Raw genomic sequence first — 20,151 nt, 5'->3', positions numbered from 1 at the left:
GCACCATGGCGGCCTCAAAATCCCAGCCACCCCGACGCCCTTCCTTCCCGGCGCACGCCCACTGGGGCTCCGTGGGGTCGCCCAGGGCCCCGCCCCTAGGTGGGCGGACCAGGCACGCCCCCCCCCCCCCCGGCCAATCAGCTGGCGGATCCGCGCTGTCTCCTCCTCCTCACTCCCCGCCGGCCTCTTCGATTCCCGGTTGCACGTGCTAGTGTTTGCGTACGTGCGGCGGCCGCTGGGCGGGGAAAGGCCCGGCAGCCAAGGGTTGGGCTGCTGGAGCTCAGCCAGAGCTGGGGCGCGGCGGGGAGGGACTGGCCCGCTCGCCCTGGCGATCTTTAAAATTCTGCTCTTGGGCGGCCTGCGCACTTTTTCCTGCCGGTCTGCAGCGAGTGCCCAACCGCTCTGCTCTCCTTCCAAGGACTCCTGTTCTCTACTTCAGGGGGGAAATGCTGTTGCTCGATTGCAACCCAGAGGTGAGACTTGGGACGCTTTTGTCCTGCAGGCTTAAGCGTCCGGATGTCTGTGGGGTCGGAGCTCTAGCTAGGGTGATGGTGGACTGACCACTGGGCGCTGCCGAGTCAAGCCTCTTCGGAGTTGGAAGGTTTTTAGAGTGGGGTGAAGATTTTAAGCCCTGGGAGGGCATGAGCCTGGACAAAGGTGAGAGGGGTGCTGGAGCTGTTCTTTTCTCGCAGGTGGATAGTCTGAAGCATCTGCTGGAGACCGGGGCCTCCGTCAACGCACCCCCAGATCCCTGCGAGCAGTCGCCTGTCCACTTGGCCGCAGGTGGCGGCCTTGCTTGCTTTCTTCTCTGGCAGCTGCAGGCGGGAGCTGACCTCAATCAACAGGTAACTAGGTAACTGTTGCTGTGTGCAACCCTCCCTTCCACCCTAGATCCACACAAACATTTCGTAGACGCCAAGATATCCAGTCCTTTCAGTTGTTACAAACATGACTGTCGCAACGATGTCCAACAGAAATTTGAGAACGTTTGTAACTTAAAAACTTCTAGTAGACACATTAATGAACTAAAGCAAAACATGAAATTAGTTTTAGTAACTTAACCCAATTAATCCAAAATATTGTCATTTCAATATGTAACCAGTGTAACAGTTACTGATAGGTACTTTACATTTTATTTTGATGTGTGTTCTCAATCGGGTGTGTATTTTACATTTACAGCACATTTTAGTTTAGACTAGCCACATTTCAGGTGCTCATTAGCCATATGTATGACTGCCGGCTACTACACTGGACAGCGTTTCCAAGGTCTGCAGCTCATTGCCAAAGTAACAGTTGCTCCACTACCAAATTAAAAGTCTCAGGATAGCAGCTGAAATACTACTTGTGAGGCATGCTGACAACCAATATAATTTACAGAGCTTTCTTAGGGTAGTTTGCACCTTCCATTGAATATTAAAAGTATGGTTAATTTTAAAAGTTTTTTTTTTTTTTTACTTCTGTAGAATTCTATTATGCTTTTATTTACTTAAAACTTAACGTATGTAGCTGTGGCTGCACGTTTTCATTAATGACAACTTTGTATTTAATAGGGTACCAAGTGAACTTTATTTAAAAAATTAAAAAATTCAGTCCAGTACACTGCAGTTTTGTCTTCCTCAAATAGCTTTCTCAAACAATAGACTTCACCTACCAACTTTCAAAAGAAAGTATTTTGGGTAGAGACTAAAATGTGCCATCTTATCTGTAAGGATGTTTTTGGAGAAGCTCCACTACACAAGGCAGCAAAAGTTGGAAGCATGGAATGCCTCAGCCTGCTTGTAGCCAGTGACGCCCAAATTGAGTAAGTATGAAATTACTGGCTTCAAATTTGTACTTTCTTGGTTTAAACTAACCAGACTCCTGCAGCTTAATTACATGTGCTTTTAAAAATGGCTAATTGATAGTGTTATTTGAATGTTAACTTAAGCTGTTAATAATATCTGATACTATTCAAGTAAATAAAAAATGGATCCTAAGCAATTAAGTGCAATTCTTTTCATACATTACAGCAGTGTTACATCTTAGTTTTGATTTAGCAAATCCATTCTATAGAAGTTCTTATTGATTTCCTTTTCGTAGCTATTCAATGTATTGAACACAGAATGCTGGTTCATTCATTCTAAAGATGCCCACTCTGTGCTAGTCATTGAGGATATAATAATGAGCAAAAATGGAATTCCTCTATTCTCCCTTTACCTCTTCTGTTCTGCAACCAACATTTGTATGAGCCCAAAGTGCCTTTTTTAGGAAGATACAAAAAAAGGCTAAGCAATTGTCAGCTGTTACTTAACTCATTTTTTGTCTTAAATTCAGTTTATGTAATAAGAATGGGCAAACAGCTGAAGATCTTGCTTGGTCATGTGGATTTCCAGAATGTGCCAAGTTTCTTACAACAATTAAAGGCATGCAGACAATAAAATCAAGTGAACAGTCCAATAAAGATCATTGTGTTCCAGTGCTCAGACAGAAACGAAGTTTTGGGAGTGAAGAAAATACAAATGGGAAAAGGAAGTGTTGGTAAGTAAGTCGTAATTTCTTCTTGCTCCCTCAAGGATCTCTTAATCAGCACAGGATTTATCATTTCATTTAAATATTGGCAGTCTTATTTCTAGTATATCTTTTCATTCTCATTAACACACTTTCATACTGGTTGCAGTTACTACTACTAGATTCTAGAGACCAAAATCTGTCCTGCACGGTGGAAGGTTGGGGAGGAAACCTTTTTAAAAAAGTTTTTAATGTTAGTATTTTTTTAACAACAGATGTCGTATTGGTTATGAAGAGGTGTGAAGAAGGTTTTCACTTCATGCGGATCTGCTGCTCAGCTACAGCCTATGGATTTTGGCTTGTCAGTGTGTCAAACTCCTTCTAAGAAGGAGAAAACTTTCTTCTAAGCGAAGATAACGTTGAAGAATACATGTATTTACATGCCTATAATTTTTTGGTTGTGCGTGCTTTGTCTTTTAATTTATTAAAGGAATGTCTCAAGAATAAATTCTTTTCTTTATGCAAAATTTACAACCTTTGGAAAAAAACATAGAAACCATCAAACTATACCCAGGTTTTAATTTGAAATTAAATTTATTCTTTATCAACAAATTTATTATATAACTTTACTGCAGTCTTTTGAGTCCAAGATATTTTAAATAATATTTGGTCGCTGGGGAAGACATAAGTTATAGTAAGCATCCTTGTTCCAAAAGTCTGGGCCCTTCCATCCACACCAGCCCTAGTTTGGGAGAAGGGAGAGAAAAATCTTTTACAAAATTATAGGACTACATAACTGAAATTGTAACATTTTACAATCCTGCTCTGTCAGCAGAATCTTGGAATAAGACTCTTAATACTTATATAAAGTATTATATAAAGATCTGAATTCCTATAAAGCATAGAAAAATAGCTTATTTGGGTCCACGTAAGATATAATTAAATGTTTTAAAATTCTATAGTACTTAATCATAGAAATCATACAAAAGAGAAAAGCTTCATTATCATACTGTTACTATCACATTTTATTGGTTCTAAGATGTATGGTTTTACAATTCTGGCCGATGATGTCAGGTGAAGTTTAATTGGCATCTGTCCATACAAGACTACTAATGATTTAGTACTGAAGCTACCATATGTGAGAATTAGTTGCCTGTAAATTAACTTAACTACCTCCTTTAACTAGTAGTTTAAACATCAACAAAGACTCTTAAATCTGTCTCAAATTCAAATCCTTTATAGAATGAAATTAAGTTATATGTAAATAAATTAAAAGTGGTCAAGCCTTCACAATGTCCAGCACACTGCTTAGCTAATTTCTGGTTTAATTCTAAAATTATAAAGGCTATATATTCCACTCTATTTCAAAGCATTGCTAGACCTTACTATATTTTTTTAATGCAAAGCTATAAAAAAGTCCAAAAAATACATTTATGAATTTTGTGTTCCATTACTGAGTTTAATGACTGAAAAAGCCTTTATAAATCTAACCTAAATTTTGTCTCTCACAGTTTACTTTAGTTCTTTTTTCCTATCTAGAGAGAGAGTCACTCATCATACCCTTAGAATACCTCCTTACAGTGAGGATCACTGCCCTCAGTTTATAATCCATCTTTCTGTTAGTTGCCAGTTTGCTATCCTTTTGTTCTGGGTTCTGTGCTTTGTAACTAAACCTGTGTTAAATGAATACTTACCTTTTCCAAAATAACTTGGAGATCTTCAGCACCTGTATAATGCGGATCTAAAATCAGAAATTTTATCTGCCCTGTAATCTCATTCCATGCAACTCCTAGTATTGTGTGGGCCAAAACTCCTCCCCCTATAGGAGGAAATATGACATGAAAAGGCACATATTAATCTCAACTTCCCATTCAATTCCAATTTTAGAAGATTATTTTGCCTATCAGAGCATTAAAAACTAGCCTACACTGTAAAAGGCCACATACAATGTCAAATAAACTCTGAAAATATAAAATTGCATCTTTAAGATAGAAAAGATACAATCATATCTATAATTATACAAGGTTTATATTCCACTGCTATATTCATAAAATTACCTAAACTGTAAAAAAAAAAAAAAAAAGGCCACAGAGTGTCTAACTCCTTCCAACAGAGTAACAGGCACCACTGTGGGCAATGCTGCCTCTGCTGTGAATACCTCCAAAGGTGCAGCCCACCTGCTCATTCAGTACTTTCTGATATTCTGCTGAAATCCGTCTACCTGCATTTCTTATACACCAGTCTTAGTCTGCCTTCTGTCATCCCAGGGGAACTCCTATTCCTCATGGAACCGTGACTCTTTAGCTAGTCTAATCCTTTTACTTTACAAATAAAGTCCAGAGGTTAAACAATGTGCATAACACCACGTAGCCAGCCAAGTTAATGACAACCCTCACTTATGCTTCTTTTCCACTCTGCTCTCAACTCTTTAAGTATCTGAACACAGTTATCACTTTTCTTCTTAGCCTTTACTTTTGTAACTTTCCAGCCACCTTGGAAAATTTAAAATAAATACCCAGAGGTCTGTAGGTATGGTGTAAAAGCTAATTTTAAAATGTTTAAAAATGCATGATTTTATGTGCCATTAAATATTTAAGTTAATGATAATCAAAAGAACCCAAGATGTCCAAAACACCTTACCGATCATTACTGGAGTTCCTTCACTCTGGAAATGATTAGCCAGTTCCCGTCCCTGACAGGCCATTTCAGAACCTTGGCTAAAAGGAAACCATTTTCTGTCAGATGAACTATGTCTAAGGTCAAATAATGAGCTTGAGAGCTAATGTTTTCTATCTTTTTGGTTTCTTTTTTGGTTATTAAAAAAACACTATAAATTTAAATAAAATTAAGTGGTAGGGAACTGACTGAGACAGCAATTGAAAGCAATACAACCTCTCTAAAAATTTAAGGCCACTAAATGTGCTAGGAAAGAAGACCTTGATTCTTCGCTTCTGGAACTGCATAAAGAAGGTCCTGGATTTTTAACGTGAGATTTAAAGTGGGCACCATGGTCACTCTGATGCCCAGGGGCTCTTATGGGTGGACTTAAATTCAGAAGAATGACTTGTAAGTGCTAGGTCCTTGTCTTCTCGCTGTCAGACTCTGAGTCTGTATTTCCTCATCTTTAAATGAGACCAGTAGTACCTGGACCAAAAATCTCCTACATGACAGGAGATTTCAGGACTAAAGCAAACTATGTCTGTGCAGCCAATGTGAAAACTGCAAAATGTTTTCAAGTACAACATATTTTTAGGAAATATTTCAATGTCATCCAATTTTTCGTTTTGAGAAGAGAAAGATGACCAGATGAAGGAAGATTTTTTTTTTTTTAGAATGGAGGTGCCAGGTGGTGCTAACCCTTAGCCCTTGCTTTGTAAGTAGAGTATAAACACTGTTTTAATGGGCCCAAACTTTCACTTTTTAATCATTACTTAATTTATCACTACTTAACTTATCACTTGTTAGTGCTGACTTCCACAGCCAATCCAAATTGCAACTGTGAAATCAGATGTATTAAAGCACTTAAGACAATAGGGACAGTGACACTATGGTTATCAAGGTTGTGACAGAAAACGGACTTAAAACAAGCTCATAAATAAGGAAAGCTAGTGATGGTCACAGAAATCAACCTTATTTAATATTTGCTCATAGTTTATTATTAGAATTATAATTAAAATATACTGGAAAAGATAAAATGAATGTGTTATTTGGACACATTATTAGTTTATTAAAAATCTTAGTAAGAAAAAGAGCAGGAGATAAACAAAAAGGTCAGTCACAGATCAACATTTGATTTCTTCCTTTCAAGACTCTAATGATTTAAGCATTAAAAAACTAGACTTCCTGTAACTTACTCAAAGTTGACATATTTCTACGTTTTCCTCTTCTAGACTAAAACTGCGTCTAGGCCAGACAAGCAGATATCACAAAGTTTACTCATAAACCCAAACACCTTCTTAAAAATAATCCCCCAAAAAATTAGGGTTAGAAAAATGAGGGTTATAAAGCAACGAGGCAACGCGGAAGAAGAGAAAAGAGTGAAAACAAACGTGGGGAAAAGATGCAATTTTTCTTTTTTAATGAAAATGACAAATCCACTTTGAAATGATTTCTCAAATTTCTGGAAGTGTCCTTACCTGACAAACAGTATTTTTGAAGTTACACCGATAAGCTGGTTCAGTACCAGCTGCACCTCGATGGAGCCAATCCACTGCCGAGATCCGACAAATGCCGCTGGCTTGTCCCCAGCATCAACTAGCGCCTTTGTGTATTTAAAGATACAAAAAAAATCCATACACAAGACAGCTATTAAAAATTATGTTCAGGGCAGTATATTGTTTTTCTTCAAAGCAGAAATAAGTCTGTACCATGAGGTAGTATGAATAATCATTATATGGTACTTTAAGGGCTAATAAAATGTACAATTGATTATAATTCAAAATGGCATGTTCTGTACCTGCTGAATTTCTCTGTGTGTTGGAATGGATCTCTCTGTGTATCCCTGGTGTCTGAACCAGGAGCAGATGGTCTGCAGAGAGCGATAAGCGCAGCCCCAGCCACTGTCATCGATCCGATCCTGCATGTAATGGTGGTAAGCATACGTGCCCTGGACCACGTGCGTCTATATAAAAAGAAGAAACAGGGTAAAATATCAACTTAAGGTAGACATATATTTAAGATATATACGTAAGATACATCTATATATATAATTACATTATATATATAAAAAATACCTGAGTCGTGTCTACTGTTCTCAGAGCTAGACTGTGACTTTGGCTCCTTATAAAAATTTTTTAAAAAAGAGTTAACACTCCCTGACTCTTTCAGTGAGCCAGTATATCAATGATATAAAAGTGACAATATGAGAAAACTAAATTATAAGAGAATACCATTCATGAACATAGATGCAAAAACTGAACAAAATACTAACAAACTAAATCCAGCAGAGAATAAAAAATAATAATGAATCATAACCAAACTAGGTTTATCTCATGAATGCAAATCTAATATTGTTTGGAGATTTGTACTAAAGGAATTAAGAGTAAATAGCATGATGCCTGTAATAATTTTCTTTGAAAACACTCAAGGGGCAAAAATGAAGGAGAAATGGGGGGAGGGTATAGCTTGGGGAGGAGGGTATAGTTCAGTGGTAGAGTGTATGTTTATCATGCAAGAGGTCCTGGGTTCAATCCCCAGCACCTCCATTAAAATAAATAGAAACCTAATTACTGCCCCCCACCAAACATACAACAACTAAAAAAGGAGAAATGAAGCAAATATAGCAAAATGTTGACGTTGTTGCACATGTGTAACAAGAGACATATACAGTAATGTTCACAGCAGGGTTGTCTAAATAGCAAAAAACCTGGGGGAAAAATCATACAAATGTATATTATTCAGCAGTAAAGATAACTGAACTACAGTTAGCCACAATACCATGGATAAATCTTAGATACATAATATTGAGTGAAAAAACAAGTTGTAGAAGAGTATGCACAGAATGACACCATTTCTGTAAAACTCAAAAGCAAGTAAAACTAAAAGCTAAACTGTTTAGAGAATATATACATATATGGTGAAACCATTAAAAAAAAAAAGGAAGTGAATGATGAACACAAAACTCAGTATAATAGTTCCTCCTGGGGTGTGGGGAGGCAGAGGAAGGATAAGGAAGGAGCACGCAGTCAGACTGGTCATACTCTAGTTCTTAAATTGGGTAGGGAGCTCTGCAGTATTTCATTTCTTTACTACGCTTTATAATTTACATGTATGTTACATGTATGTATTAAATGTCATACAACAAATATTAAGAAAACATAAATGCTTCCTGTATTTTTGTCATACAGATCATGAACCCATTTCATTGTGCAAAATCAATCAGCACTTATTCAGTACCTTCTGAGTGTCCAGGTGCTTAGAAAAGAATTATTAGGAATTAAAAATGAATCTATGATATAATATCTACCCTAGAAGAGTTTCAAATATAATCTGAGAGAAGAGTTACGTAATAATCTACTAAAAAACCATCAAGAGTTATGTTGTTTGTCAGAAACTCTAAGTTTTCTATTTCCTATTCTGACTCTGTGACTGTAACAGAACAAGACTTTCAACCAGGAATAGTCTCTCAAGATTTCCTCCCATATAAGCAAAGTAAGTGAAATCATTTAAGATCACTCAACTGTGGACTAAGGACTCATCTGTATATGAGTAACGGTGAGTCCTCAGTCAGGGCCCTTCTGTGGGAAGCTGGTCTGCCCAGAGCTCTTGCAGGTGCAGCTGCCGCCCCAAGCGCACGCTGCTGGCCAGAACCGGAAGTGGGCCCCTAACTGCCCTAGGGTCGATGCTGTATCATACATTCATTTTTAATTCTTAAGATTTCCTTACAAAGCACCTGGAGTCTCAGCAGGTACTGAATAAATGCCATGACAAGATGGGCCAATCAAGTTTTCTCTTTTGGGAATTTGAATTGAGAGGTACAAGGGGAAATCAGGCAGCAAGCGCAAGGAATGAAGCTGAAACACGCATACAACGAGCAGCAAGAGGGAAAGCAGGAAAGGTTACACCAAGCTGAAACAACGAGGAAACAGAAGATGAGGCTGAGAAAAGATAAAGGGAAGGAACAGGCCAGTCAGGATCAAAAGCACACACACAGAAACCTGAGAAGTACTTCAGGAGTCAATGTAAGCCTTGAGTCTGAGGCAGCTGCCAGTCACAGGGCTGCTTTGTGCTAAGAAGCGCAGCTGTACAATTTCTATTCCTGGTTACTCATGAGACCCTCTCCTACTGGCCTACATGCATCCTTAAGGGATCCCTTCCCTCCCGCTCCTTTTCTGAGCTACCTTTGGTGAAAAGATCTACCCCCTCCAACTAGGTACATGTGGTACAGGAAACACAGGACTTTACTAGCTTTCGCCTACAGTGTCAGTGGGGTAGAAACAGGCCCCTAGTTAGCATGATTTCTCAGCTTCAGAATAAAAGTAAAATTGGATAAGCCTTTAAAGAAATTAAGGAACAGAATTAATTAAGGAACAGAATCTATTCCCAACCTTTTTAGATCACTGTGAATTACTGCTCTTTTACTCACGATCATTAAAAGAAACGAGTGGGAAATTATGTTCTAGGGATGACACACATTATGAATCAAAAACAAAAACAACTAATGACAGTATAAGCAAAAAACAACTAATGACAGTAACGATTAACTGACTCCCATATGTAATTATTAAACTCACCATACCAGTCTCTACGTTAGGTGGATTGAGGTAACCATGCGGATTTCTAATGTAGCCATCTTTGTATGGTTCATCTGGAAAGTGGTAAGCATTAGCCCTTTTGAAATAAGGTCTGTCATGAGGCAGACTGAAGAGATCATGCAACTCCTGAATGAAATAAAAATCAACAGGAGAGAAAAGAAGTTAAATGACATAGATTCCTAGTCAGTAAATAAACTCAAACTAAAGATATGACACAGAGAAAATTTACTATATATTAATTACAAAAGTCATCAAACACACAACTTAACTATGGTGAAAGAGGGTGAGATTCAAACTAAAACTAAAAAAGATTTATTTTTGTTTATGTATATGGATAGAAAGTGGAAGGGAATATAGAAAAGTGAAAATAATTTGTTAGAGTGAGGGAACTGAGATGTTTTAAAATTATTTTTTATAACCCAGTCTGTTAAAATACATCCAGGCTAAAGACTGGTTTTGAAACAGACTTGTAAATGAGTCAATTGTAATTAACAATGATACAATTATATCAAAGTATTTAAAAAAATCATGCTTAGAATACTTGACAAATATAAGGCGTACTGATTGAATTACAGAGTAGAAATTGGTGGTATGAAACCAATTAATATGACATCAAAATAAAAATACACATACATGTTTAAAAGGCAATATATTCCTGAGTGTATACAAATATGTAACAGACACCTTGAAAAGTCTGACTTTTTTTTGGTATCTTCTATCTATTCTAGCAGTTTGAATACGATCATCAGCTTGTGTAACTGCTGCCCCTGCAAATCAATTAATCTAGCACTTAGAGAGAGGTACAGTGTTACACCTCTTTTCAGGGACAGAGATTGGGAAGATGTTCCCAAGGTATAATTTGATGGGTGCCAGACAAGGCCACACATCAAAAATACATACTCCCAAACCAGTCATTTTGCCAGTAAATCTCATTTCTTTAAATGCTGATCATGTTTTCTTTAAAATGCCTCTAATAAAACCCAAATAATCCTGGGAGGTAGAAGATGGACTATTACTACAAATCCTAATTAGAATCAGCATAAATCCTAATTTCCCTGCTCTAACTGTAATCTTGTCTCTTTCACAAATCCGCAAGTAATGGAAGGAAAAAGGAATTTATTACATTATACTCATCAGCTGCTCTAGGCAAGTAAGCATCTTTTCATGTCCAAATTTCATTACAGAAAAATAACGTATGAGCTATACTAAACATATGAAATTGTTACATATGGTTTAGCATATTTTTTCATTAATAATACTTTAAAAAGTTACATGAGAACAGAAATTAAATAAGATGTAAAACAAACAGTCTGTGTCCACATTTTAAAATTAAATCATGAAATAATTTCCATTTATTAGAAACATATAATTGAATACAAAATGAACTACAGCCATGTTTTTTCTAAGAATAAATGAACTGGTTTCACCTTTCTATAGGCCTGCAGCTGACCATCTGGAATTCCTGATGGATATGAAATTGTTACAAGATTCTTTCCCCCTGGTAATAAAAAGTGCAATGGTTCAGGGACCACAATAGATGTTCCTTTCATGTGTTTCAAAATGCATTTTTCCAGATCAGTTAGTTGATTATGAATTGCATCAACTAGAAGTTTACGAACCCTGTAGGGGAAAAATATACAAGTGCATTAGCAAAAGTTACAGTGGTTATGATACATGAAAGCATTGAGTGAATATATCCCTAATATAGTAAAAAACAAACAAGCAAAAAACCCAAAAAAACCCCTTGTGGGGAGGGTATAGCCCAATTGCTAGAGTGTATGCTTAGCATGCACAAGGTTCTGGGTTCAGTCTCCAGCACCTCCATTAAGTGAATAAATAAATAAACCTAATTACTTCCCACCTCAAAAAAAAAAAAATTTAAAAAAGTCAAAAACAAAAAAACTCCCCCAAAAAATAAAAACAAAAAAAATCCCCTTAACTGGACCAGGTTTATTAAAGGAAGTTCTAAATAATGCAAAGTTAAATGTTAAATAAACTATAAGTTTTCTTTGTGTAGATAAAGGGAAAACCTTACAGGTTTTGCATATTACTCTACTTCCTCCAATAAACACTTAATTACTGGATAGTTTTTAGTTTAAAAATAAACAAGGAATAAATCATAGTAAAAACATCACCAGCAACCCTGGTTTGCCTATATGATACTTAAAAATGGGCTCCGATTACTTCAGGGGAGGGTCCTTATTTAAATGTGGCAGTAGTATTATAAAATGCTTACTTTCCCCATGTTTCTTCTGGAGCAACAGACACAACCACATCGACTGGTAAAGTCATATTAACATAGTGGTGCCCTCCGCTTTCTCTTTCAATGATGGGCGTTACGGCTGCCAGAGGGGTTGACATTTCCAGCATAAGATCTATATTTACTATCTGATGCTGTAAAGACAAACAGTTCGTTTACAGCACACTGAACAATAATATAAAAGGTAAATAAAAGGACTTTGTAAAGATCATATAAGCTATATTATGGTAAACTGTTTAAAAGCACAAATCTTATCTTAAAGAAAAGTTTTTCTCGGCTTCAAAATTATCTGAGGAGAGGTGTAGAGTGAGTGAGGAGTGAAGACTGATGATGTATTTATAACCGTTAAAGTTGGGATAGGATCATCAGTGTTCATTACACTATTCTCTATACTTTTGTAAAGACTTAAAAAGAAGAAAATCAAATGAACAGGATAAAATAATCACAAACTGAAGGAACTAAAAAAGGTCCACTGACTGTATACCCCTGGTCTGAAGACATAAAGAACTATAAACAAATACTGAACTCTATTAGTAGGTTTGATTTTGACAGTGGTATGGAAAAATATTTCTAAAGATACTTTTGGTAGGTTAAACAAATTTAGCAAAATATTAAGAGTACTGGAAGCCAGGTTTCTCCCTGGGAAAAGGCAAGGAATTGTGTGATGCTGAAACAGCACTGGAGTTATAAATATGATTTACACAGGTAAATAAGGATGCGTGTGTTATATCTGTGTGTTACACATGTGTAGTATGTATGTACACATGTGTGTGCTCCTTGGAGAAATGGCTGATTCCTGAGCTGGAACAGGGAAAGTACATGATAAGCCTGGAACATTTTGTGGAAGGAAGAAGGAAGTACTCAAAAACAGTGCCAAGAGGACACTGGAGCCAGCCTGAAGTTTCTACTGGCCAAATTTTAGGAAATGTGAACATCAAAACAATGATAGTAACAGATTATAACTCATTGCGTAAGAATCCATGCTTCCACGCAGATAATAAATGGGGAAAAGGAAAAGCTCTTCCTCACAGTATAATGTCATGTAATAAATGTATAAGGAAACAACAGACTTAGAAAAATCATCACTTTGCAACCATCAGATTAATGGTAGTTTCTGGCAAAAATTATCTATCGATGGTAGGGTGGTAGGTAAAAATTTGATAAGAAATATGATACATACATACACTCAAAGCATCTGCCCGCAAGATACTTATTAATTATAAAGGGAAAAAGTAGCACCTCATAGTGGAGAGAACTGGGGGATACCACACTAAGTGACCAAAGTACCACCAACCAATATCAGAACAAACAGCACATGCCTCTTTCCTAAGATGTGCTGAGGAGGACACGTCTGTGGAATTCCTACCAACAATGACAACCTCAATCTGTCATGAGGAAGCCTAAAACAAACCCTAACCCAAGCTGAGGAACAGTCTACAAAATAACCGACCTGTATCCCTCAAAATGTCACGTTCCAACTGCTGGTAATTCTCAAATCCTTATCTACGGCCCACAGCTTCTTTGTACACTCCACATTTATAAATCTAACAGTTCATGGGGACACCTCCCTGATGTCTCAAACATAACATGACCAAAACTGACCTCATGTCTTCCTCATCTCCCATCTTTACCCAAGCAAGAAGCTGGTCATCCCACATCCAATTAACTTCCAAGTACAATACATTTTACTGCCCAAATATCTCTTGCATCCATTCCCTCTTCTCTATGACCACAGCTACTGGTTTAGCTCGGCTTCTCCTGAGTGGTCCCTGCCCACATCTCCAACTTCATGTCCACCCTATTTTACCTATCAGTCTGGAAAAACACGACAGCCATATTAACTGTATACAACTTCCTGCCTTGAAGTAGCAGCTCCATTTTATATCTCCAATATCTGGCAAAGTTTGTGGCACATGGCAGATACTCAACAGCATTGGTTCAAAAATCAACAGAACAAAAACAGTGTGAAGAAAAGTAAATCATTTATTATTTACTATCTTATATAGCATAATGTGTCACTGTCATGTTTCAGAATGATTCCTTTTAATCTTTACATAATTTGTAAACGTACTCAAACTGTTTTTTTTTTGTGGGAACAAAGAAAGCATCTAAAAAACTCATTTAAGATATGTATTATCATGGGAAAAGTGTTTAGATATGTGAAACAGAGATAGAACCTCTGGCAAGTCATTTAATCTTTGTAGATCTGAATAATCTGATCTATAAAAAAATAAGAGAGTTGGGTTAAGTAATTTCTAAGATCTCACTTGATTCCAAATTATAGGATTTAAATTTTTACCGCTAAGAAGACAAGTGATTTGCTTACCGTGTCTGACAACTTTCTGTCTTTCTTCTTCATGAATTTTCGTTTTGTATCTTCTTCCTGTTCAAATCTAAATTTTTAATACACAAAGATGTTTAAAATATGAAATGATGCTGTGAAAATAATTCTAGCAGTCTTCAAGCATACTCACTGAATAAATCGCATTATGTTCTTACAAGCAGAACTATCAGTCAGTTCTCCTGGAATGGTGTTCATGTCACTGTTAGGCCATATATACACTGAGCTGTGGCCAATTCTGAACACAAGCGCATTTGAAGAAAGCTTGGTTGACAGGTCACTCAACACATGTTTTAGTGCTTTCTTGACAAAAATTTCTAAGTTAAAAGAATATTAATAGAAGTTAATAAGAAAAAATTTTAACTTTTTAACATTAATTCTTCCAAACACACAGAAGTAGAGCACAGTAAAACTGATTCCCAAATATCCATTCCCCAGGTTCCATAATTATGAAAAAATTTTTTGCCACTTTTTAAAAACTGAGATAAAATTCACAGACCATAAAATTCATTCTTTTAATGTGTACAATTTAGTTGCTTTTTACAATCATCACTATCTAATCCTAGAACACTTCATCACCCCAAAAGAAACCCAGGACTTACCAGGGGTCACTCCCCACTTCCCTACACTCACCCATGGCAATCACTAACCTCCTTTTGGTCTCTACAGGTCTGCCTATTTCTGGACATTTCATATAAATGGAATCACACATTATATGGCCTTTTGTGTCTCATTTCTTTCACTCAGCATAAAATTTTCAGGATTCATCCATATTGTGAATTCATCCATAGCAAGAATCAGTACTTCACCACTTTATGTGGCTGAATAATATTCCACTGCATGAATATAACACATTTTGTTTATCCATTCATAAGCTGATACACATTTGGGTTGTTTCTATTTTTTGATAATCATGAGTAATGCTATGAACACCTGTGCCTGAATTATTGTGTCAATATATGTTTTCATTTCTGTTAGGTGATCACCTACAAGCAGAGCTACAAGGTGACTCTGTTTAACTATTTGAGGAACTGCCAAACTGTTTTCTAAAGGAGCTGCACTATTTTATATTCCCACCAGCAATGCATGAGGATTCCCGTTACTTTCAAAATACCATATTATTTATAGCAATAAAACTGTTGAATGAAATTTAAATTTCTTTGTAGTTCTTTTCTTCCTTGGACTACATCCCACTAAGACTGTTCAAAGTACTGTGCTCTCAAGTCCCAATTCTATTCTCTGTGTGGTATGTCATCAACTTGATATTTCTTTGACTTTATTTTCTAGTATTTTCTCTTGACATGATTTTTTTGAATATGTAAAACATTTTCATGGACCCAAAGTCAAAACTTTTAAGAAGATATATCTGAAGAAAAAGACAATACTTATATACTTGTCCTAGCTTTATACTCCTAACCATGTGTAACCCTGTGGTTAAGATATTTAACTATGACATAGATAGCTTGATAAATAAACACACTGGTGGTAGAGAAAAGATTACTTACACAAAACAAATTTAAAGACATCCTGATACATTCAGAAAGCCAAATTTAATGGTTTTTAGCTGCACTACAAAAAACAAACATAATTCCTGGATTACCTTATCTCTGAAGGACCATGAGGTAAAGTAATCTAAAACAATTGTGATGTCTTTAAAGTTAGGTACCTCTTTCCTCTATATTTCCTCATTAATAATTCCCTGACACTGAGTATTTGAAGGGGTTTGATACAGGAGGAGGAAATCTACCAAGTCAGGGGACAAGCTCATACATGTAGCTTACTAGGTAGAAAGTATCTGCAGCCCTTGTTTACATTTGAAATTACATCATTATAGCTGTTGATTAATAAATCAATTATACTTTGCAGTAACTTCATAGCAAATTATAACTTCAATTTATATTAAGTTGTGACTATAAGGCTTTATCCACACAAGCTACATATTAGGGAACAACTCTACTTTACTAACAAGAGGGGCTTAAAAATGAGTTTGATTTAGTCCTTGTAAAATGATTCTCATCTTGATAGCACAATAGAGAATCACCTAAAAAGTTTACTGATGCCTGAGTCTCTGTCCTAGGGACTTACTTTTAATTGCTCTGGGAGTGGGGACTGGAATGTGGACTAAGATTGAGAATATCTTTTAGTATGAAGGGACGGGTCAGGAAGTACTTTCTGCATTCTCTCCCTTCCTCTTTCCATGGGGCCAGAAACAACAGTCAGCTGGTGATCTCCTTCAAAGAACTCTGACACTTTCTATTCCTTGTCTCTCTGAACTTCTCTGTGGCTCCTGACACCACTGATCATACTTTTCATGTGTGATTTCACTTACCATCAAGGTGTTGACTATCATCCTTAAGAGATATTAAGTTCTCCATCTCCAATTCTGACCATTCTCATTAAGTTTCAGACTCAAATTACCAAATGCCTGTTGGGAATGGGCACCTGACATACTGTGGCATCTCAAATGAAACACACCTCCAACACAGCTCCTCATCTGCCTCCTCTGGTATTCTTTACCTCAATTAGTGGTGGCAATCAGAAACAGGAAGACATCCTAGAATCTGGTTAAACAAACCCTGCTGATTTTTCTCCCTAGAGCTTGCCTACCATTCCTAAACAACACGACATTCAAGAGAGTGCGCTCTGGAGACTCAGGATTACGCACAGTTGCAAGTCTTTAATGTACAAGTCTGGGTGCCTTGTTTACATTGTGCTCACTGTGGATATTTATATTTATTGTGACAATTTTCTGCCAGAGGCAGTAAAGTTTCTTAAGAAAGGGGACACTTTTTTCTAATGTGTGCAGAAGACCTGAATGGGTGAGGGGTGGTACTGGAATAAAGCACCTAAATTTAAACCCAATTTATATCACTTACTAACTGTGTGATCTTAGTTTATTCATCCTGTCTTTCACTCAGTTCTATCTGCAAAATGGAGATAATCTCAGTATATTTCGTTATCAATAAGTTTTATGGTGGACCTACCATCAGCAGTAGCTAGCTGAAAAGCTAGATCAAGGCCTCCTCTTATTCTGAAAAGTATATCCATAGTCTCTGAAATCACCTAAGATAAATAAAACAAAAATTCCATTGTAAAACAAACCAACTCATCCTCATATAAGTTAGAATCTAACTGAATTTAGGTTAAGGCATTAATTAACCTTGACTCTTCAAATTATTTTGTGAGTTAATACTTGTCTTATGGAGGGAAAACAAAATACCCTAAATTCTAAATTAGGGCTTCTTTACCTTTGTTCCACATTGAAACCACCCAAGGAGCCTAAGATACTGACACCTGGGCTGCACCCCCAGAGATTCTGATTATTGGTATGAGGAGGATATAGGCACAAGAATATTTAAAATCTCCCCCATGCCAGTGAGGAGCACAGCTCTAAGACAATATTTCTAAATTATAATCCTAACAATTATAGGGTTTAACAATGACATTAAAAAACCAATGGTAAAGAACATTGAACATTATGATAACAAATTGGTAGTCAAGACAATGAGAGGAAACTAATATATTACTGATGGGGGAACATAAACTCTTAGAACTCTTCACAGGGTGATGTGGCAATAAGATTCAGAAGTCTTATATTCACATTCTTGACCTAGTAATTCTGCATTTAAAAAATTTACTCTAAGGAAGTCTGCAAAACACACAAAGTTTCAGGTATAAGGGTGTTAACCTAAATGTCAGCAGAGGAGGTTGATTAAATAATTATGAATTATAGAACCATAAATAATCATGCTTTACAAGAATATTGAATGGCACAGGAAAATGCTTCCAACTTACAAAGGGGAAAAAAAAACACTTATAAAATGGAATCTATCAGCAGTTCTTAGTTTGGGTCCCTATGCTGAGTTTCAGGTAGTTGATGACATAAAACAAAAGACGTATCATTGTGCTGGCAGGGGAGGGGTGGGAAGGAGGAAAGGAACGTCTGGAAAGAGGTGTCAAAGACTTCATTAGAATCTCAAAATACATCCCAAACAGGCTGAAGAACCGTACTACACAGTAAGAACCCTGTTTTGAAATAAATGGATAAGGACTAACATTTACTGAGCTCTTAAAAAGTAAAAGGCACTATGCTAAATGACTGAACATGTATTAACTCTGATCCTCAGAACATTACAAAGCAGGTACCATTACTGTTTTTCTCATTTATAAATCACATTTTTAAAAGGGTGACTGCTTTTATTTATTCCATAAGTTGTAACCTGTTGAAAGGCCATACCCTTTGCCTTAATTCTACTTCTTGGAATTTATACTAAGGAAATAGTCAAGAAAGTTCAGGACAAATTTAGCTTCCTTGCTGTCCACTTACCATACTATTGTTCTTCATAGTGAAAAAAAAAAAAAAAAGAAAAGAAAAGAAAAAAGAAAGCACTTAAATAGCTACTATCAATAAGAAATAAAGAACAATAGTATCATACAAAATACTACTCACTCATCTGAGTAAAAAATGTTTAATGACAATGAAAGTTAACAAGACAAGCAAGAGCAAATTTAACTGTTACTGTATGAGTTTGCAAAATTTTATCACTCAAGTGTGTTTTTTCTTCTGTAAAGCTGGAAAAATATACAACTTCACAGGGTTGTTGTGAAGGTTCCATAAGAAATCATATGTGAAAGCACTAGAAACCCCCTAGACTTCTGAATTGAGATCCTCTCTGAAGAAATAACACTTAAGCTTAGATCTGAGGGTAAGTTGGTAAGCGTGTGAACGATTCCAAAAGAAAGACAGGGGTGGCGGTGGAAGAGTCCCTTCCAGGCAGGGGCTCAGACTGCTGAAAGCCTACTTAAAAGATCATTTTAGACACCACGGCAGATGGTTAGATCTGAGGGTAGCAAAGATAAGGATGGTTATAGCAGAGACAGTGACAAGTGACAGCCATTTAGAAGTAGAATCCATAGGATTTGATTGCTGAACAGATGTTCAGGAGTTGAGAAGAGGGAAACGTCAAGGATGACATCCAAGTTTTTGGCGTGAACAAGGGTGGGGTGGATGGTGGCGCAATGAACTGAGACGGGAATCACTGTAGGAAGAGCAGGTGAGAGATGAGAGGAGGTGGGAAGAGTAAGTCAGTTTTGAACTTACTGCGTCTGAGATACATATGAGCTATACAAGTGGAGGTATAAGCTATTAGATATGCGAATCTGGCGCTCAGAACAAACGTCTAAGCTGTAGATACAAATTTTGGAGAAAGTATAGGGTGTAAAGAAAAGCGCTAAACACATCTAGGATATGGATTGGAGAACCTAGCTAAGCAATTAGGAAGGAAACTAGCGGAGCGTGACATCACAGGAGCTAAGGGTAAAGGGTATTTGGAAAGTTACTCATATCTTTCCCAGTTCCAGTCCTTCTTCAAAACCTTCAAAACCGTCTAATAATCTCTCATTTTCAAAATGCATACACAAGGAGAAGCTGCAGGGAGCGCGTATCCAAACGCGGCAGAGCGGAGGGCTAGGGTGCAAAAACTGTGCAGGGTAGTGGCCCTCCGGGAAGAGGCCGAGGACAAGGCCGCCCAGACCACGGAGTTCTCAGCTGCCACGGTGGGCCGCGGCAGAACCAGTTCTTTCAAGGGCTGTGGAGTCGTACTCGTGGCGGCTACCGAAGCCTGAAGGGAAACGCTGGAGTGGGAGGCGAACTGGGGTACTCACCATGCCTGCTACGCGGCGCTGACGCAAGGCCTACGTCCGCCCGCAGCTCAAGAGGCTGGCCCGGAAGTGGCGTCACCTAGGGGCGGGGCTTGAGGACGCCGACTACAATCCCACCATGCCCTGCAGCATACGTAGTGGAGCGTACC

At 37.3% G+C, this 20,151-nt stretch overlaps 2 protein-coding genes across 3 annotated transcripts; one reads left to right on the top strand and one right to left on the bottom strand.

Moving 5' to 3' along the window:
• The first annotated feature begins 272 nt into the window (after positions 1–272).
• On the top strand, positions 273–3,099 carry ANKRD37 (ankyrin repeat domain 37). 2 transcript variants are annotated; one of them, XM_010974575.3, is made up of 5 exons: positions 277–473; positions 693–845; positions 1,710–1,801; positions 2,314–2,517; positions 2,763–3,099. In XM_010974575.3, coding segments are annotated over exons 1-5 (477 nt in total). In that variant the 5' UTR covers positions 277–446; the 3' UTR covers positions 2,764–3,099. The 2 variants fall into 2 exon arrangements, with proteins under 2 accessions (XP_010972876.1, XP_010972877.1); XM_010974574.3 differs by lacking the exon at positions 2,763–3,099 and having other exon boundaries at positions 273–473; positions 2,314–2,521.
• On the bottom strand, positions 3,063–20,063 carry UFSP2 (UFM1 specific peptidase 2). Its single transcript, XM_010974576.3, has 12 exons — positions 20,006–20,063; positions 17,326–17,404; positions 14,475–14,658; positions 14,327–14,393; positions 11,977–12,134; positions 11,168–11,360; positions 9,720–9,866; positions 6,944–7,108; positions 6,624–6,748; positions 5,128–5,204; positions 4,182–4,306; positions 3,063–3,229 (listed from the first exon to the last, which is right to left on the bottom strand). The coding sequence occupies exons 1-12, from the start codon at positions 20,006–20,008 to the stop codon at positions 3,143–3,145; spliced, it is 1,410 nt and encodes a 469-aa protein (XP_010972878.1). The 5' UTR covers positions 20,009–20,063; the 3' UTR covers positions 3,063–3,142.
• Between the last annotated feature and the right edge of the window lie 88 nt (positions 20,064–20,151).

Source organism: Camelus dromedarius, chromosome 22 (genome assembly GCF_036321535.1).
Source record: "Camelus dromedarius isolate mCamDro1 chromosome 22, mCamDro1.pat, whole genome shotgun sequence".
NCBI lineage: Eukaryota > Metazoa > Chordata > Mammalia > Artiodactyla > Camelidae > Camelus > Camelus dromedarius.
This window is presented reverse-complemented; position numbering and strand designations above follow the sequence as displayed.